The 20,202-nt window shown below is 38.5% G+C and overlaps 1 protein-coding gene across 1 annotated transcript; it reads left to right on the plus strand.

Moving 5' to 3' along the window:
- Nucleotides 1-6,238: 6,238 nt before the first annotated feature.
- On the plus strand, nt 6,239-19,759 carry Tmprss11b (transmembrane serine protease 11B). Its single transcript, XM_032915819.1, has 10 exons — nt 6,239-6,258; nt 8,666-8,781; nt 12,521-12,639; nt 12,728-12,795; nt 14,908-15,068; nt 16,078-16,116; nt 16,626-16,800; nt 17,757-18,016; nt 18,639-18,781; nt 19,598-19,759. The coding sequence occupies exons 1-10, from the start codon at nt 6,239-6,241 to the stop codon at nt 19,757-19,759; spliced, it is 1,263 nt and encodes a 420-aa protein (XP_032771710.1).
- The last annotated feature ends 443 nt before the right edge of the window (nt 19,760-20,202 follow it).

Raw genomic sequence — 20,202 nt, forward strand, 5'->3', positions numbered from 1 at the left:
TTCAGGGAGAGAGATAGAGAAAGAGATAATCAGAGGGAGAGAGAGACAGACACATAGCGACATACAGGGAGAGACACAGAGATAGATAGATAGATAGACAGACAGACAGACAGACAGACACAGAGAGAGATAGATACTTTAAATCAGGAAAGGCATGTTCAGCAGAAAGGACTTTGAAGAAATTCTCTAAACTCCAAAACTTTTGAAAGGCTGGCGGTGGAGGCTCTGGACTGAGCCACAGTGATGACTCATAGAGAATTGAGTGCCGTGGGAAGCTATTTTTTGGAACTGAACAGATAAGATCCAGGAACTATACCATCAGCATTTACTTCCTTGTATCCACAAACTGTTTCTCAGCTCCAGGAAGATGGAGAGTCAGTTTGCGAACATTGTTTCAGAAGGCATCACAAGCTAATTGTCTGTTGCTGGAGAACCATAGAAGTCTCATCTCTACATTAGAAGGCCTCTTGGTGGCTTCATCTAATAAAAAAGAAACAGAATTTGTATGTAGAATTCTAACTGAAAGGGACTATGGGAGATGTAGGTTTTAGACCCTCAGTTTCTGTTGTACCAGAGGGGGACATTAGAACAGAGAATGGCTGTTTTAGACCATAAGACCAACTATAACTTCATTCCCACTCCCATTGAGTAATGTTCCATGTTCTGGGAGTCGGTATTGATATAAAATGATTAATTTGACCATTCTTTGTTGAATAACTTGTTTCCATTTGCCCCTAGTAAGGATTTTGTAACAAATTTCTTCTTGTATTTCTATTTGAATATATGGGCTAGGATAGGTAATCACTTGGTTATGGACAGATTATTTTAAATTTTAGATTGGTGATCTGTCCTGAGAAGGTACTGTCTCAATTCTAAGTTCAGTTATCCAGATGTGAGGATGCATTTCTCTACATTCTTACCGAATCTTCACCCGATTAAAATGTTTGCTTTTCTTTTATTTTTCTTTTTTTTTAAGACTGGGTCTCATGTAGCCTTGGTTAGTCTCAAACTCATTATGTAGTCGAGGGTGACTTTGAACTCATGATGATCTTGCCTCTACCTCCCAAGTGCCAGGTTCTCCAAAAACTTATATTCCTTTTAAAGATTTGTTTATTTTCACTTGTATGTTTTCTGCATGTATATCTGTGCAACACGAGTATGCAGGGCCTGCAGATGATGTTGTTGGAACTTGGAACTAGAGTTGCAGATTTTGTGAGCCACTGTGTGAATGCTAGCCACAGAACCCAGGTCCTGTGGAAGAATAGTTAGTGCTATTAACCATTAAACCAACTCTCCAGCTTTTTTTTTTTAAATCTTTAAGTAGTAAATATTTTAGTTTTAGTACTGACACATGATTTTATTTTTGTTTCTGTAAATATTAGTTATAATGCGAGTAAATTCAATTTTGTGATAATTGACCACCTCTGTTTTTCTCTGTGAAAAATTTGTCAGAACCATATATCTGTTTGTGTGTATAATATACACTTGAAATTGCACATTTAGGAGCAACTCATGCGGGCCTCAGGACACACAAACCCAAGAGCAGTCTGGGACAGGACCCTTCAGGTTGCTGCCTGCACCTGGAGCTGAACTGGTCCCACAGCTCTCTGTGCCCAGATGGTACAAAGAAAGAAAGACAGTAGGTCTACAAGAGTGCTGACACAAAGACTTACAGGAGGGTCAAGCCGCTGTCAGACAGCAAGGCAAGCTAACACCACAGACAACCTGATGGCAGGAGGCAAGCACAGGAACCTAAGCAACAGAAACCAAGACTACTTGGCATCATCAGAGCTTAGATCTCCCACTAACTCAAATACTGGATATCCAAACACTCTGGAAAAGGAAGATTTGGATTCAAAGTTACCTCTCATGATGATGATAGAGGACTTTAAGAAAGACATAAATAAAAATTGCACATTTAATATATTTTGTTCAATTGTAGGGAGCACCCACACATTTTAAGCACCTATCTGAAACATAATTATGAATATAATGTTATATATAATATAAATTATAATTTATTTGCTAACATCCACTGAACACTATGTTTTATGATCAGCTTCTGAACAACAGAAATGTATGACATAGATCTTGCTCTCAAGTTCTACCAGTTTATATTTAAAACAATTTTTTTTAAAGATTCATTATGTCCACAGCATTCTGCCTGTGTGTATGCCTGCAGGCCAGAAGAGGGCATCGGATCCCATTACAGATGGTTGTGAGCCACCCTATGGTTGCTGGGAATTGAACTCAGGACCTCTGGAAGAGCAGACAGTGCTCTTAACCACCGAGCCATCTCTCGAGCCCATCAGCTTACATTTAAGCAATAAGATTACCCAAAGGACGATTACAAATAGAAATTGATATAGTGGCAGATAATCAAACACAAAACTAGCATCGATAAATCTATATGATTATGAAGAAGATAGGGCTTTTCGAGCAAGTCTTGGAGAAAGGAATGTAACTAGGTCGGGCCATGAGGCAAGAATACTCATTTGGTAAGATATGTGGAAATTTGGGGAGCATCATGAATCCTGAATAAGATTAAGATAGCAGGAAAACACTTGCCTTTCAAGACAGATGAAAAAGTGGCCGAAGTGAAACCAAGTTGTAATTGTTCAGACAAAGCAAGCTGGGTGATCAGTGGTATACATCTTTAATCTCAGCACTAGAGAGGCAGAGGCAGGCAGATCTGTCTCTACAAGTTGGAGACCAGCCTGATCTACCAAACCAGTTCCAGGACAGCTAACAATACACAGAGAAACCCCACCCTGAAAAGCATAAAACAAACAAACAAACAAACACCAAATCCAAAAACAATATTCTGGGCACCGTGACAAGCACTTGTCAATTGATGCAACAGTTTCCCAAACACGGTCCTGTTGGCTCACATATATGTACTTATGACCTTGTGCTCAAGGTCAGAAGATTTATATCAAACAGTCAGTTGTCATTCAGTCTGGCGTTGGAGTAGAGGCCATGTCTTCTCTGTTATATCATGGTATTATGTGGATAAAGAGAGACTGTGCTATAAGTGGTATAGAATAACATATTCTGAGACACAATTGTCACTGAACCCAGAGCTTGCCATTTCAGCTAGATCGGCAGGCCACAGATTACAGGGACCCCCACCTGTTTCCACCTTATTAATATCGAGGTCATGAGCATGCTGCTGTGTCTGGATTTTATGCATGTTCTGGAGACCCAACCTCAGGTTCTAATGCTTGTATGACAAATACATTATTATTTAGATTATTACCTCAGCCATTAATTTTTTTTTATGAAAATGTCACATGTAAGTAATAGTGCAACAAGCCACAGCAATTATATCATTATTCTGGTCTTTGCTCAAAGCTTCATCTTCTAGGTTTGTCTGAATACTCTACAGCTAGCCATCCTACCCATCACATTTTCCACTTTCTACTCAACTATCCTCTTTCTAGCATTGTTAAATCTCTTATTCAAGTATAGATTCACTATTCTATATTTGTTGGTCTTTCCCACCAGTGTATAAGGGTATATCATTATTTCTGGAAACAATATGAAACTTCAGGAAGTATGTAAGATACTAACTTAATGCGAAAATAGGGAAACGTGTTCTTCAAGACACCGAAATAGTCACAAGAATCAAGGCAGTTGTATTACGAATACATAAATGGATCCCGGAGCTGTTTTTATAAGAACTTAGCATGTCACTCAAAAACTTGATACACCTTCATTCGTTAAAAGATCTCTCAGCTGCTTAATTAGTTTGTTCCATTTTCTATACAAAGAGTCATAAAAGCAAAAGGTGTTTCTCTAAACCCTGCTTTTCACCTGTAATTTCCTACCTATAACAGTGCTCACCTATCCCCCAGAGACTCTTTAAATTAAGGACATTTCAAATGACTTAGACTCTCATAAGGTTGTTTATCCTAAGAGACACAACTTACAGTTAAGTGATTTGTCTGGTGCTTGCTAGTTTCTCCGGGAAGAGTCTCTGTGCTGAGAGAATGGATAGCTCCTGAGTCAGAGCACTGACGCACGATAGTGTGGTGGTAGTTTGGGTTGGGTCTTTCTGATGACCAAGTCAGACGCATTGTTTGTATTCTAGGTTTTCAATTCAAAGATAATCTTTGTTACTTCCTCTAAGCTGCAGATCCTCAGTTATTACCACACCTGTTAAACAAGTTTTTTTTTTTTTAAGGACTTTCTGCTATTGGATCAGCCCTTAAAATCTCAAATATCCTTGTAGCTAGCTGGCACATTTACCCAAGAACCACTATCAACACGTAAGGAGTTCAGAAGTTCCCTCCACATTAACGTCAGCCAGCACTGTATCAGCAAGTTATGTACAGGTAAGTGGTAATTTGCCTGCCTAACATTCTGACGAAACAGAATTTCCTTTTCTCCCCTATTTGAGTCTTTTCTGAAGGACTGTGGCAAAAACAATTGTGTCTAGGTGGTGGTAGTGATTTCACAGTCTTTTGGAACTTCAGCATGGAGACAGATTGCCACAAATATGCATTTGTGTTTGCAGTCTCAAGTGTTAAGCCCTGTTTTGAGGGGTGCTTCAAAACAGGGGCGTGTAACTTAATACCATGTGAATGAAAAATATGACGACTGTGTGACTGTTCTCCAGTAGAGGGGTAATAGTAGAGACATTTTATTTCCTTGTGACTTTAATGCGCAATGGTTCTTAGGAAGGATGATGATCATGACTTCTATTTGTTTAAAAGTTCATGCTTTCTATCATGAATTATATATATTGTCTTGGATTTCACAGTATTGCTACATCATGGATGTTATCTGTTAAAATGTAAATGTATATCTACATAAATATTTTTCTGAATATACATTATTATATCTATATATTTAGGACAAAACAGCTCCTAAGACACATCTATATTGGTAACATCCAGTGTTATTCTAACTGTAACACTGGAATGGATATACTCATTTATGCTAGAACCTACTAACAACATCTTTCTTAAAGATATATTGTGTGATTTTTGTTTTGTATTAAAGATGCTATTTTATTTATGATCTTATTTTTTCTTATTTTCAATAGCTCTGATATAAAGTAAAAGAAGCCATCAAGCAAATTTAAGTTTTACAAAAAATCCAGTATGATTGGAATTTTGTTGTTCATTATTTTTTATAAATAATTATCGCCTTTAGTCTGGGTAGATGATAGATTTTATTTTGGTAGCATTTCAGTCTTTCTCCATTACTAGTCTACACCTGTGTAAAGTCCTAAGTTTAGAGGAAGGTAAAAGGATTAAGCCACAGTTCCAAGAAATTTGAGACACCTAGGCAAAGCCCTAATTCTGTAATCAGCTTCTCAGAGTAAGACACGGAGCCAATTACATTCCTGAGCTAGGAAGGATTAGGAAACGTGGTTGATTGCACTGGTGGTTTTCAGGCTTGGATGAACTTTCGGATGCATGTAGGTGCTTGAATGATGAATGGTTGCACGTAGTGAAAATAACATCAGATGGATTTCAAAACCAAATGTTACCATTTTCAATGCTTCCTTAGCGTTAAAGAAGTCTGTAGAATAGAAAGAAAATCTGACTTCCAGCCTAATGAACATGACAGTGAGAAATTCATGCTCAGCCATTCTTGTGGCAAAACACATCTTAGAGTCCATATCATCTTGAAGTATTTCTCATGAGATTTTCCCAAAGAATATATGGGGTGATATCAGGAACTGGCTACACCGGAAAGAGTTTTCTCTTGAGCTTGAGCAGTTTCCTTCTGATCGTTAGCATTTATTTAATCAACTCTGCTAGATTATAGTTTGGGACGTCTTTATGTGATTGCCAAAGAAAGCTAAAACTCAGAAAAGAAAATCTGGACAGTCCCATGAAATAATCTAGAGGGAATGTGGATAGGGAGTGAAATGTAAAACCCTGTGTCCTGTGGTAATTTCAAAAAATAAGATCAGTAAGTAGCAAGCTGCTTCAATTCTTTTCCTTCAAACGGAAGGAAAAATGAACACTAACAGATTTGGTTTGGCAAAAGTTTAATAAAAGTAAATACTTTGTGTTTTAATTAGAATTTACAAAGTGACATAGAAACTTGAACTGAGCTAAAAGTCTCTAAACAAAACTTATCGAAAGCAGAGATACAAACATGAATCCTCCATTAAGAGAGAATTAGAAAGATAATAATTTGTAAAAGTTCGCAGAGGACAGACAAGCAAAGGGTATGGATTATGACTAGGAACCCTTCAGTGAGGGACACGTTGTTGGGGATGAGTGCTTCTAAGCTGAGGTAAATAGCCACCCAGGAGACAGGATTTCTATTCTTCTGGAGCAAGGTGGGCATGGGTGTGGGGTGTGGAGAGTGGAGGTGCAGGGATGTGGGTAAATTCCTCTTCTCAGAGATCTGTCGGGGAGAATCTGTGTGAGGGGTTATTGGGTGGAAATGGGTCAGATATTGGGATGTAAAGTGAATAAATACATTAATTTAAAAAAAAAGACTTATACCTTGAAGGGGTCACCAAGATTTTAGAATTGAAAATTCAGGAAACACACGAAAGGCTTATGACAACGCAATCACTATTAGACTGGGAACAAATGTTTTACGCTGGAAAGGGAAATTATAATTTGGTGAAGCGTTTTAATCCCTTTCCCACACTGGTCCAGTTTTACCGTCTCTGTTCTCCCTGCATGCGATGCTTGCTAAGTTCTTATCCACAGTTGTGGTTCCTCCGTTGAGCACCAGCATGGCATATCGGGTATGTACTCGAAATCTGTAAATCCTTCAAACTCCATGTTTATAAAACGTATCCCTTCCTTTTATTAATATAGTTCTTAAGTTCTGGTAAATATTTTCTCAAATGGTTCATTTTTTTCTCCTTATCGATATTCACCTCCCAGGTTCCCATTGTTCCGTTCCCAAGGATCATAATAGTCTCAGCTCTGGATTTTTTTACTTTTTAAAATTTTCAAAAAGATTCATTTATTTCATGTATATAAGTACACTGTTGCTGTCTTCAGACATACCAGAAGAAGGCATCAGATCTTATTGCAGATGGTTGTGAGCCACCATGTGGTTGCTGGGAATTGAACTCAGGTCCTCTGGAAGAGTGGTCAGTGCTCTTAACCACTGAGCTATCTCTCCATTCCCCTCAGCTCTGGGTTTTAATAGTATCCGAAGTCCTTTTCCTCTTCTTTCAACTATCGTCATGGGCACTGCCTGCTGGTGTTTTTCTTCCTAAGCAGTATAAGTTGCCATGTTAGTAGCTTTAAGAGGATAAAAATTCAAGTCGTAAACAGACTGTATCTTTTTTGCTAGCTTTATCCCATAAGATATACAGTTGTTGATCTTCCTGTTTTCATTCATCTACTTGTTCCACAAATATCTGTGATGCGTGGTTCCAGACTATGATCAAAGCATAGAAAGAACAGCCTTAGACTACAGGATGCTAATGACAGGAGAGAAAAGGAATGATATGTAAAAATTAGAATATTCTCAATGTGAGACCATAGGAAGGTTGGACTTGATAGATGATGTCAATGAAGAGAATTCGCCAGAATAGAAAGATGATGTTTGAATGACAGGTCACTGGGGTAACATGAGGTGAATATATCAGGCAAAAGTACAGAGTGTGTAACAGTGACGTGGGGTTGTAGAGTCTGGTGTGTCCTCAGAACCTTGTGAGGTTTGACATGGCGAGAATCCACAATATCTCTTCATGAGTCAGATTCATGCCTCAGTGTGATCCAGAAACTAAACTACCAGTCATCAGTCGTGATTTGAGTACTACATGTTGTTTCTTCTCCCCTAGACTGTCTGCCCAGATGTTTTTCTTGATAAATTCCTGCAGAGTGTAACTTCAACTCAACCCAAGGCATTCAACCACATAGGTTGCTATGAAACATAATACATATCTAACTTGTAGATTTATCGTTCCATGCTTTTAGAGAAAAGATTTATTTGATCCACCACAATAAGCTAATAAGCAGGATAGACACTGCCCTCTCCCAGGATAGAACTTGACATTTTCACATGTACTGTGCACGTCATAAGGACATAATAATATTGGCACATAATCATATTTAGATTTAGTGTTTAGACAGTCTTAGCTATAAATTTTTCTAAGGCATTTCTCTTCTTCTCTCTTCCTGTCTGCCCTGACATCTTTCCTGATGGATACTAACTCTATTTCTTCCCATGATAATGGGGAAGAAATGGATCTTCCTCATATTAGATATGACAACAGCAAGCATCTTCTGGGAAAAGCTTCTATAGTATAGATATAGGGAAAAAGGAAAAATTTCGTAGTGTAACTTTTAAGGAAAGCACTTTTTACCTTTTCCCCTTCTTTCATTTTCTTTAATTTTTTTTTACCACATTTCATTTGTGTGTGTGTGTGTGTGTGTGTGTGTGTGTGTGTGTGTCCACCATGCTACATTAAGTGTGTGTTTGAGAACAGCCCACAAGACTCAGCTTTCTCCTTCCATCATGTGAATTCCTGAGATAAAATTCAAGTCACGCGGCTCAGCAGGAAAGCACTTTTACCCGCTGATCCATCTTGCTGATCATTTGTTCTCCTTTCTTCTTTGTCTTTTAATATTTCTGTACCTAATTGTGATGTTTTTGTAGGCAGCAAGAGTAAAGTAATAGAGAGAAATAGTATGCTTTATGATATGTTTTTCATTTCCTTCATTTGCAGACCAGTCATAGCATCCCGCAAATCTTTCCCACCATGGATGATCATCCTCGGTGTGCTTGGAGTGCTGGCCATCCTTGGGCTAGTTATTGGACTCTTAGTTCACTTCCTGGCAGTAGGTTGGTATGCATTTGCATTAATTTCTGCTATGCTGTTTATTTCAATTTCTATGAGATATAAAGAAGCAATTGCAGTTCATGAATCATCTCCCTCTATTGGGGACCTCTGGTCCTGCAAGAGAGTATTAGCATTTGCAAATGTTGTACTGTGGCAACACTTTTCCTATACACAGGTATAAGACTGAATATCAGTTGAGACACAAATGTACAGATACCTGATAGACTAGCAAAAGAACTTATTCTGTCATGCCGCATGTTCATTACAGCGTGATTAAAGTTTTAGAGTTATTGTGTGTGAAGAAGAGAATTCAAAAGATACTGACATTTCAGCTAGTTATTTATTAATAAGAAAGACAATATAGAAATCATTCTTGACAGAATAAAAGTGTTGGACATTTTTTAAATTAAAATAGAACCATATCACTTTACCTTGTAGTCTTTCCTTCCTCCAGCCTGTCCCAGCTAGCTTCTCTCCAACCCTTCCTATGCCTTCCTCTTTTATGATCACCTCATTTCTTTGATTGTTATTGCTGCACACATACACACATACATAACAGCCAAAGTATGTAAATGTAACCTGCCAAGTCTGTTTTTGTTGGTGGTATGTATATGGTTTCCACTGCGTATTGGATGAACAATAAAGGGTTCATCCTTGAGAAAGGCTCCCAAGTATCCCCTTCCAAGTATCATTGGTTTGCCTCCTATAGTCCTTGTCTAGGGGTGGAGACCAATGAAAATGTCTTTGAGTTGACACGTATGTTGACTTCGCGATCCTTCCAGCCTTGTTTTTGCAGCCACTTCATCTTTTATTCCCCTTTATTGCAAATAGATATTCTCCATGCTGTCTATTCTGCTTACATTAGAGAATAATCGACATCAAGGGATAATAATAAAGTAAAACAAACAAATAAAAAATAAGACAATACAAAAAATAAGCAAACGAGAAAAAGGTCAAGGAAAAAGCACAAGAAGTGTAGACAGATGCAGAGACATAAAGTTCACACAGGAATCACATAAAAACACAAAGCCAGGAATATACAAAGCGAAGGGTTATTAGGGTTAAAAAAAGCCCCAAATTAACATTATGAGGCAAGGAACCTTCAAAGATGGCATTGAGTTCATTTGGTGCTGGGCCATAAGAGTGTTTGTAACACCATAGGAAGAACAACAATACCAACCAACCAGACTCCCCAGAGCTCCCAGGGACTAAACCACCAACCAATGAGTACACATGGAGGGACCCATGGCTCCAATTGTATATGTAGTAGAAGATGACATTGTTTGGCATCAATAGGAGGAGAAGCCCCTAGTTCTGTGAAGGCTCAATGCCCCAGTGTAGGAGAATGCCAGGGCGGTGAGGTGGGAGTTTGGTGGGTGGGAGTGGGAACATCCTCATAGAAACAAAGGGAGCGGGGATGGGAGGAGGGGCAGTTTCAGAGGGAAAACTGGGAAAGGGGATAAAATTTGAAATTTAAATACATAAAATATTTAATTAAAAAAAAGAGTGGTTTATTTTCTGAGAGAGATTCCCTTGGAGACAATTATTTTTCATTTGCAAGTGGTTATCAAATGGAGATAGCTGCTGTGTTAGAGATGGGGGCATATATCCACTTCTCTCAGCTCTAAAATCTCATCTATTGTACACTTGTGTGGGTCTTGTATGCAGACATTCCTAAGACTGCAGACTTCTGATATTATGGCTGTCACATTTCCATACCCTATTCCATGATATTCTCTGAGGCATGGATGAAGCTGGTTTTCTGTGATCTGTTGATCTTATTTTATCCAATTGTGTTTGTCTGTGATGGTCTCCATTTCCTGAAAAGAGAATTTTCTTTGATGGGGTCATGCTTGTTTGGTGTCCGGGGTCACTCTATGTTGTATAGTCACATCTGAAGATTTGGAGCCAGGGATATCAAATGAGAAAGAACATGTGGTATGTGTCCTCCTGGGTCTTTCTGAGTTACCTTACCCAGTATAATATTTCCTAGGTCTATTTCTTCACCTGAAAATCTCACAATCTCATTTTTCTTTACAGTGTGAATAATATTCCTGTGTGCACATGTGCCGCATTGTTATTATCTGTCCATTGGTTCAGGGCCGCTAGGTTGTTTCCATTTCCTAGTCATTGTGAACACAGTGATGAGCATGGCTTTGCAAGGGGCTGTGGAGTAGGATATGGGACCCGTTGGTCATATGTCAGAGAGCGCTCATGCTGGATCATGTGGTAGATTTTCTTTTTGAGCATTTTGCAAACTGATTTCCAGAATTACTGCATCAAGTTGCCTTCCCAGCAGCAGTGAATGAGAAGTGAGAGCTCCTTTCCTCTTACAGCTTGGCCAGCATTTGTTGTCAGTTCTTTTGTTGTCTTTATCGTTTTGACTGGGTATTGTCTTCTGACAACAGCAAATGCCTTTTGACACTATTTATATTTTACATAAGATATGATATATGTTGATTAGGCTAGTATCTGTGAAAGTTGAGGAATGTAATGTGTTAGTTGTATGCCTTGGAGTCAGATGATTGAGTTATTAATCATTGGTTCTTCTTAATACACTATAATATTAGGTTCGTTACCTAATTACTGTGAGACTTTATTTCTCTTGAAAAATTAGTATGCTTCTTAAGATTTTTCTATAGTATCATCTAGTAGTAATAGTTAATGAAGGTATCTTTAAAAATCTATAGTCTGGCAACTGGTTACTCAAACAGAAGCCATTGCAGTGTATAGTTCTTTCTGTCTTAATCAAGATGCCATTCTTAAGGCTGAGGAGATTTGCTCAGTTGGTACGCACCTTGCCTACTGTCTTAGTTTGGGTTTTACTGCTGTGAACAGACACCATGACCAAGGCAACTCTTATAAGGACAAACATTTCATTGGGGCTGGCTTACAGGTTCAAAGGTTCAATCTATTATTGTCAAGGCAAGAGAATGGCAGCATCCAATCAGGCATGGTGCAAAGACTTCTGAAAGTCTTCATCTGAAGGCACTAGTGGAAGACTCACTTCCAGGCAGCTAAGAGTAGGGTCTCAAAGTCCACACACACAATGACACACCTACTCCAACAAAGCCATGCCTTCAAATAGTGCCATTTCCCGGGCCAAGCATATACAAACTATCACATCTCTCAATTTGAGGAATGGGGTTAGACCCCAGAACCCAACCAAATACAGATCCAGTAGTGCACATCTGTAATCATAGTATTCCCATGGGAAGACGGGAGTTTGACATAAGAGAACCCTTGTAAGCTTACAGGCTGGTTAGCCAGGCATATTCTGTAACAAACAAAAGAGACCCTGTCTCAAATAATATAGAAGGTAAGGATTGATTCCTGAGGCTGTCCTCTGACTTTCACACATGCACAGTGGCACTTGCATGTCTCAACTCACACACACAAATATGCAAGTACATATGTACATTAGACACACAAACCATTCATGTATATGTACACACATACATACAAAGATAAAAGGATGTTATTATTCTTTGTAATTCTTTGTTATTCTCTCTCTCTCTCTCTCTCTCTCTCTCTCTCTCTCTCTGTTTTTTTTTTATTGGTTCTAAAAGCATTTTCTACAACACCAAGATGATTTACTCAGTTGTTCCAGAAATACTAATCATAAGGGGCAATCAAAATCTAAGGAGCACAAAACATCCTGTTTTGTGTTATTATGCAATCTGAGTCTTGATTTGAAGTACATGTAATTTGAATAGTTCTTGGATCATTTTTATCTTACAGAAAACAAGATCTACTACTATCAAGGTAGTTTTAAAGTGCTGAATATTCCATATGACAGAAATTATGAAAGAGAGACATCACTAGAAAGTAACTACCTCAGTAAAATCCTCGAGATTAAAGTAAGCTGGATTTTCTTGTATTTGTTAACTGCCTAAAGTATAACTATATTATTGAAATTTGATGTTGAACTTTGCTTTCTCTTAACAGATGGTGGATGCCTTTGAGAGTTCTAACATTTATAAACAATATATCAACTCTCAGATCATCACATTGGTGTAAGTAGCTATCATTAATCATCAGAAAAAGAGATAAAGCCATCATACGTATAATTATACTTCATGTGCTCCAGGGAGAATGAATCTAGAATCTTCTGATATGGCACAGCCATTGCCAAAAATGACTAAGCACTGACTCTATCATACAAGTCAGCCTAATTGTTCGATATAACACCAGAGCAAAACTTGTGCTTATGTGGTTAAGTCATTATGTTTAAGGGAATCATTAAATGGTCCCCAAGTCAAATATTTGATGATCCTCTGTTAGTTTTATTAATCTAGATAAAATATAGATTCTATATTCTTCTGTTTTTCTACTTAAAATCAGATGAAAGTCTTTTGAAACTGTACTAAGGGTTCTTAAACAGAGCAGAATCACATATGGACCAGGCTTTGATGCCACAAAAGGCTTCCACATACCAGTAAAAGAAACACAGTGTTCCCTGCACATGAGATTAAGTAGCAAAGTGTAGCAGAGGGAACTCCAGAATAGGGACAGTACAACATGAGCCCAGGTTTCAGTTTAATGGCCCCAGAGTCTTAAAAGAGTCACATGACCAGTTGGTCCATCTCTGGGTTATGAAATATCAGTGAGAGCAGCTGTCATGCCTTTGTTATAGACTTGAATGCAAAATCAAAAATATGTGTCAAAATATTTGCACATAAACATATTTCTTTTTCATGTGTATCTCAGATTTACAAACACATCTCAAATGAAGGTGAACATTGATTTTATTTTTGTCAGTGCCACCAATGTCTACCTTTCTTCCCCCTTCCCTGAACTCACATGACTCTTAGAATTGAAGAACTGCAGAATGGATTAAGGCTCCTATTATCATTAACCTTGGGTTAATTTTACTACTGGGGCAAAATGGAAAACCAGTCTCTGAGGTGACTGAACACATTGTGCTTGTGTGTGTGTGTGTGTGTTTCTTTTTTGTTTTGTTACACATGGATGGAATTCAGGTGTGTCTGTAAGTAGCAAGATTCTAGACAAAGTGAAGAAGAGGCCACAGGACAGAGTATTTCTCTTTGACATGTAGTGCTATACATACTAAATTCACATGAACTAAGTACCCTATAGGAATTATACACACATTATTGAAGCTACTTCCAGACACTGTCCCCAGGGATCATAATTTTTATGTTTTGTCATCATAGCTGTGCACTGGCTAGCATTAAAGCCCTTCTACATCTAAGTCCAATTTCCTAGAGATGAGGTAACTAGGCATAGGGCAACACTGTATAATGTAAAGAATCCAGAGTCTAGTATAGGATCTATCATCTTCACTGAGTAAAATTCCTTCTTTGGTAGTGGCATACTCCTGAATACATTACATAGTCTCTAAGATATTGAATTAATGATCATTTAGAAAATCATACCACAATATCTTTACTATAGACTAGTAAAGAGGATGAAACATACAATAATAAATGTAACAGAAAGTATCTATAACATAGCACTAACCAATACATGCTAATTATATCTTTACCAATGGCTATTACGTGATATTGCTCTTCTAAGCTGAGCTTGATGAAAATTTCAGTTTGATGACAAAATAGAAATAAAAGTACTTTAATGTTCATTGTATATTAATGCTTCCATGAACTTTTCCTTAACTCCTTAAGTAAAAGTTACGTGTAACTCCTCCAAGTACCTCTAGTGAAAAAATGCCTTACTGTTTCTTCCTCATTTGTTACGTCCTTTTCACGCACACATCTTATCTCTCGTTAAAGTCTGAAAATTCCTAGAGGGTAGGAACTGTGCTTTAGTCATCACTCAGTGAAATTCAGCAAAGTTGCGCATCGATAGCAATCGCTCAACAAGTGATTGTTGAATATAGAGATCTGAGGTCTTCAGCGATCGTCTTTCCGAGGTACCTCAGGCTAGTTCTGTTTCTGAGAAGTATATAGAACCTCATGTCCTCCAAAATGCACAGTGTAGCTGTGCGGCTTCAGTGGACACATACACGTAAGCATGTGACAGACTAAAAGCTTCATCTAACGTGATGTTATTGTGAAAACCCATAAAGAGGAAGCCGAATCAAGATAAGAAAGAGGAAAGGAGGAAATGTGAGACTTAATACTGTCTGAAAACTATATTGTCTCCAGTCCTGAAAACAACAGCGTGACAGCACATATATGGCTGGTGTTTAAGGACCCCCGGTCAAACCAGGAAAGCCTGAGAAGAAGGATTGAAAACATCTTACATCAGATGCTGGAGAACAACTCGGGATCCTTGACTACAGATCCTGGGTCTCTGAAGCTCACGGGTAAGCATACCCATTGGATGAGCGCAATGCCAGTTTGTCATTTTGTGCTTAGAATGTGTCATAAACACCAAGTATAAGACTGTCCTCAGTATAATTTTTAAATGAATATTTTCATAGATTACAGAAAACTCATTCTTTCATTCCTTTCCTAGTACATTTTGTGGTTGCTTAGAACAAAAGGATGGCTTCTTATTCCATACTAGGTATTTGTACATTTAGCAAACATTGTTTTTTTTTTTTTTTTTACTTTTTTAATTAACTTGGTATTTCTTATATACATTTTAGTGTTATTCCCTTTCCCGGTTTCGGACAAACATCCCCTCCTCCTCCCTTCCTTAAGGTGTTCCCTCCTATGTATCCCCCAACAATCAAATTCACTGGGGTTCAGTCTTTACCAGGGCTTCCCCTTCCACTGGTGCTCTTGCTAGGATATTCATTGCTACCTATGAGGTCAGAGTCCAGGGTCAGTCCATGTATAGTCTTTGGGTAGTGGCTTAGTCCCTGGAAGCTCTGGTTGCTTGGCATTGTTGTACATATGGGGTCTCGAGCCCCTTCAAGCTCTTCCAGTTCTTTCTCAGTGGTTTAGCAAACATTGCTAAATGATGGTATATCTTGTTTGTATTTCCTTGATGTATGAAAATTAACATTAGATTTGCACTCTTAATACTTGTTACTTGTTAGTAGTTCTTTTATGTACTGACATGATTCAGATTTACTTATGGAACTTAATCCTTTTTTTCAAGAGAAGTCCTGATTTTTGACACTAGATGATGTTAATGAAAATATTAGCTCCAGTTAGCGAAATGTAATTTCTCAATGAAAGTATGAAGATAGTCCTTTAATACAATGTGTTCAAATGTAGCAGAAGAAAAATTCCAATAAGCTAATTCTTACCTTTCTACGATACTTTGTTCTGGATACCAATCACTGCTGGGCCTTCTGGTCTGTGGGAAATGCTATCTCTACTGCCCAGCTTAAATTTACTGTGGATTTTTTTGCTCTGTTTCAGAAATCACTAAGGTTGATGCTGAGAAGATTATCAACAACCGTAAGTGCAAATCGCTTTCCAATGAAATATGAGGTAATCTAAATGGTAAAAGTCAAGATCATTACAACAGGGAACAGTAAATTTTACATGCAGTAATAGCTCACACAATCTTTAGAACGCTCCACAGAGGGGTGTGATTAGAATTGCATCTCAGAGATGATGGCCCAGAAAAATAAAAAAGTGCAAAACTTGCCTGGATTCACCCAGCTCTTAAATGATAAGCCTAGGGTTCAAATCCAGCAGTCTAGTGGCAGAGCCCATGGGTTAACCATGGCTTTGCCTTCCACAACTTACATATTCTCCAAGGGTTAAAGGAACCATGTGAGAGACTCTTGGGGATGCTGCTGCTGCTTCCTGTATGGATGATCCTATTCCTATGTAGTGTTGGATGCTGATGGCATCAGATGTAACCAAGCAGAACTGCTAAAAGCCCAGCTCACTTTCTGCATTGTCACACACACAACAATATCTTTCTATTCTCAATGAAATCAAACCGACTACCTCTGAAGGCTGCGGGAGACGACCAAGAATGTCGGCAACCTATGACAGAATCACGGGCGGCTCCACTGCTCAGAAAGGAGAATGGCCTTGGCAAGCGAGTCTCAGGGTGAATGGCAAACACCACTGTGGAGCATCTCTCATTGGCGAAAGATTCCTGCTAACAGCAGCGCATTGCTTTCAAAGGTGAGACCATCGTGTTCTCTAAGGTTAGGGCAACCCAAGGAGCTGGATGGTCCTTGTCGTAGGCAAATTGTCTTCTATCCTCACAAGTGTCCTGGATTGGAAAAGCAAATTACTGATAAGCCTATCTCAGCCTTTTCTACTTTACCAATTAAAAATTGGGAGAGCCATTAGGTTTTTTTAATTGCTTCTTATGCCATTCATTTTTTGATATACTTTTTTTTACATGTGTCTTATTTCCCATCACTTTATACTTCAGATTCTAAACCACCCGCAGTTGCTAAAATACTACATCGCATCTCTTCTCTTCCTCTGTCCTATCACACACGTACCAAACATTTAAGCAAATATGACTCAGTCTAAAATGCTGTTTTCTCTTAAAGGAGAGATTTCTTCTTTCTTAAGCCATAGAGGTTTACGTCCCCCTATTTGTTGGTCTCATTAAGTATGTGTGCAGACATTAAGCATTTACCTGTGTATATGCCCAACTTGCATTAAATTTAAGGCTTTTAAAGACATACACTATATCCCTCTGTCTAGTGTACAGTGAAGAGATTCAAACAAAATGTTTTAAAAATGAATTTAAAAGTCAAATTATATGGGGTTGGAGAGATAGGTAAGCACTTAAGATCACTTGCAGAAGAACTGGGTTTGGTTCCTAGCACCCACATGTTCACTCCCAGTTGTTCATAACTACAGTGACAGGGATACAATACCATCTTCTCACCTCTAGGGGTTCAAGATATGCATCGGTGTATAGATGTACATTCATTCTAGCAGAACACTTCTACGCATAAAATAAATTGAAAAAAAGAAAAATCAGACACCATTGCAGTGGGCTGTAATGCAAGGAAATATTGATGTCATAAAAGCATGCGGTAGACCTGCTATGTACTGTAAATTGTAGTATTTCTGTCAACTAAAAGCAAGCACAAAAATATGTGTTTTTGTTCCCTCAGGACAAATAATCCAAAGAACTTAACTGTTAGCTTTGGCACTAGAGTAACTCCAGCCTACATGCAGCATTATGTTGAAGAAGTTATTATCCATGAAGATTATGTTAAGGGGCAGCATCATGATGATGTCGCAATTATAAAGCTCACTGAAAAAGTTTCATTCAGGAATGACGTACATCGGGTTTGCCTCCCGGAAGCCACACAGGTTTTCCCACCAGGGGAAGGGGTCGTTGTTACAGGATGGGGCTCGCTTTATTACAATGGTGAGTCGAACAGCAGAACACAGCAATGTGAACATACAGTAATCTGAGTACTGTGTGTACTGAGTACTGCATCAGTTCTGTATGCACCGTTTTATCTCTGGGTGTCCAATCCCTGTGGGCCATCTCTCAGGGGACATTGCAATGGTTTGGAACATTCAAAGGATGCCAGTTTAGGTGTAGAAACTCTCTCTCCGGTAGAAACTAATAGAAAAGTTTCTGGACTAATTATGCAGAAAGGGAAAAAAATGGTAACACTTGAAAGGTGTTTCTTTTTTTTTTTTTTTTTTTTTTTATTAACATTGTTTTCTTTGTACATTTGGGGAGTGTTATTCCCTTTCCCAGTTTCCAAGGGATGTCCCCTTCCCCCCCTTCCTTAGAAAGGGGTTGGGGATTTTGCTCCCCCAGTCTAGTTCACTGGGGGTTCAGTCTTAAGGCCCAGGGCTTCCCTTCCACTGGTGCCCTTACTAGGATAAAGAACAAAAAAAAAAAAAAATCGTTTTCAAAAGTTTGGGGGAGAGAAGGGAAGAGTTAATAAAGGTTCATACCCATAGAAGCCCAAAGTCAGTATCCATTCTAATCAGGTTCTTGGAAGCTGTTTCCCTGACATGATGGTTTCCTTTAGGTAAATCCCCACTGTTACTTCAGAAAGCATCCATTAAAATTATTGACACAAATGCTTGCAATTCTGAAGAAGCTTATGGAGGCAGGATAGTGGACACAATGCTCTGCGCTGGTTACATGGAAGGCAATGTCGATGCTTGCCAGGTAGGTCTGGAAACCATTCGTAAGGACCACAGAGTGTCTAAACAACTGCTATCCTTTTGTTAAGTTCAGAATTGTGGAGACCACTCTGCCCTTCACTTAGGTGTTCTTTGATGTTCCTGTCAGCAGCCATTTAAAGTGATTATTGCCCATGGGTAGCCCATGTTTATGAGTGTTTAATAAACACTGATGACATATTTTCTCTGAGTTGAGTTCCATCCTTGGCCATTCACAAGTATTAATTAGTTTAATTCTTATGAGAACTGTCTGATGTAAGTACTATTATTCTCATTTTATACATAAGAAAATGGAGGCAGGGGAACATTATGTATTGTATTACAACAGAGCTAATATGTGGTAGAAGTGTGCATATTTCTGGCTTGTCCCGAATTATAATCTATCTTCTTAACTGTAGATCAGAAAAAGTTAAGTCTAGGAGATATTCCAGTATTGTCAGGTCATCTCCAAATTACTCTTAGTTTCCTATCCCTCCCATGGCTAAAGTTCTGGCTATTCCTCTCAGACACAAACGTCTGAAGTTTAAGCTCACTCAAATGTATTTCCTAAAAACCTTCTTCATAACTAGCTTGTAACTTCTTAGATCATATTTTCAAATTCTCATACTCACAAAACAGAATCAGGGAACACATTTAGTCAGTATTTTGGTGGCTAGTGATGTCTAGGGATTTAAATCACTTACCTCTCCACAATCTCTGTGAAGCACCAATAATTCACAACCTCACCTGGAACATCTTTATCTGCAGCTAAATTATCTATGAGGAACCTGTCAAAATGATAAATGTTCTTTGTTTTATTTAGGGTGACTCTGGAGGACCCCTGGTTCATCCCAATTCTCGAGATATTTGGTACCTTGTTGGGATAGTGAGCTGGGGACATGAATGTGGCAGAGTCAACAAGCCAGGGGTCTATATGAGAGTGACTTCCTACCGTGACTGGATTGCCTCCAAGACTGGTATCTAGTAGAAAAATCATCTTCTAATAATGAATGCAGATCATATTGCCTGGTACTCTATCATGGAACATCCATTTCTTTCTTTTTTTCCCATTTTATACGTGTGTGTTTATGAGTGTTTTTGCATACGTGTGGGTAAATGTGTGCAAAATGTTTGTGCTCACATATGTAAGTGTGCATGTAAGTAGAGGCTTAAGTTGATGTTAAGAATCATCCTCAATAATTTCAATGAGACAGGATCTTGGTCAAACCAAGAGCTCTCAGATATATACTGCCTTACAAGTCAGGTTGCTGTTAGAACTGCCTATTTCTGTCTTCTAAGGACAGAAGTACAGACAGACTTCTATGTCTGTCAGGTATTTGTGAGCATCCTGGAGCTCCCATTTCTAGTCCTTAGATTTTCTTGCTTAATCACTGAGCAAGCCCTCAGCTGACTTTAAACATTACTATT

Source organism: Rattus rattus, chromosome 11, assembly GCF_011064425.1.
Source record: "Rattus rattus isolate New Zealand chromosome 11, Rrattus_CSIRO_v1, whole genome shotgun sequence".
Lineage (NCBI taxonomy): Eukaryota > Metazoa > Chordata > Mammalia > Rodentia > Muridae > Rattus > Rattus rattus.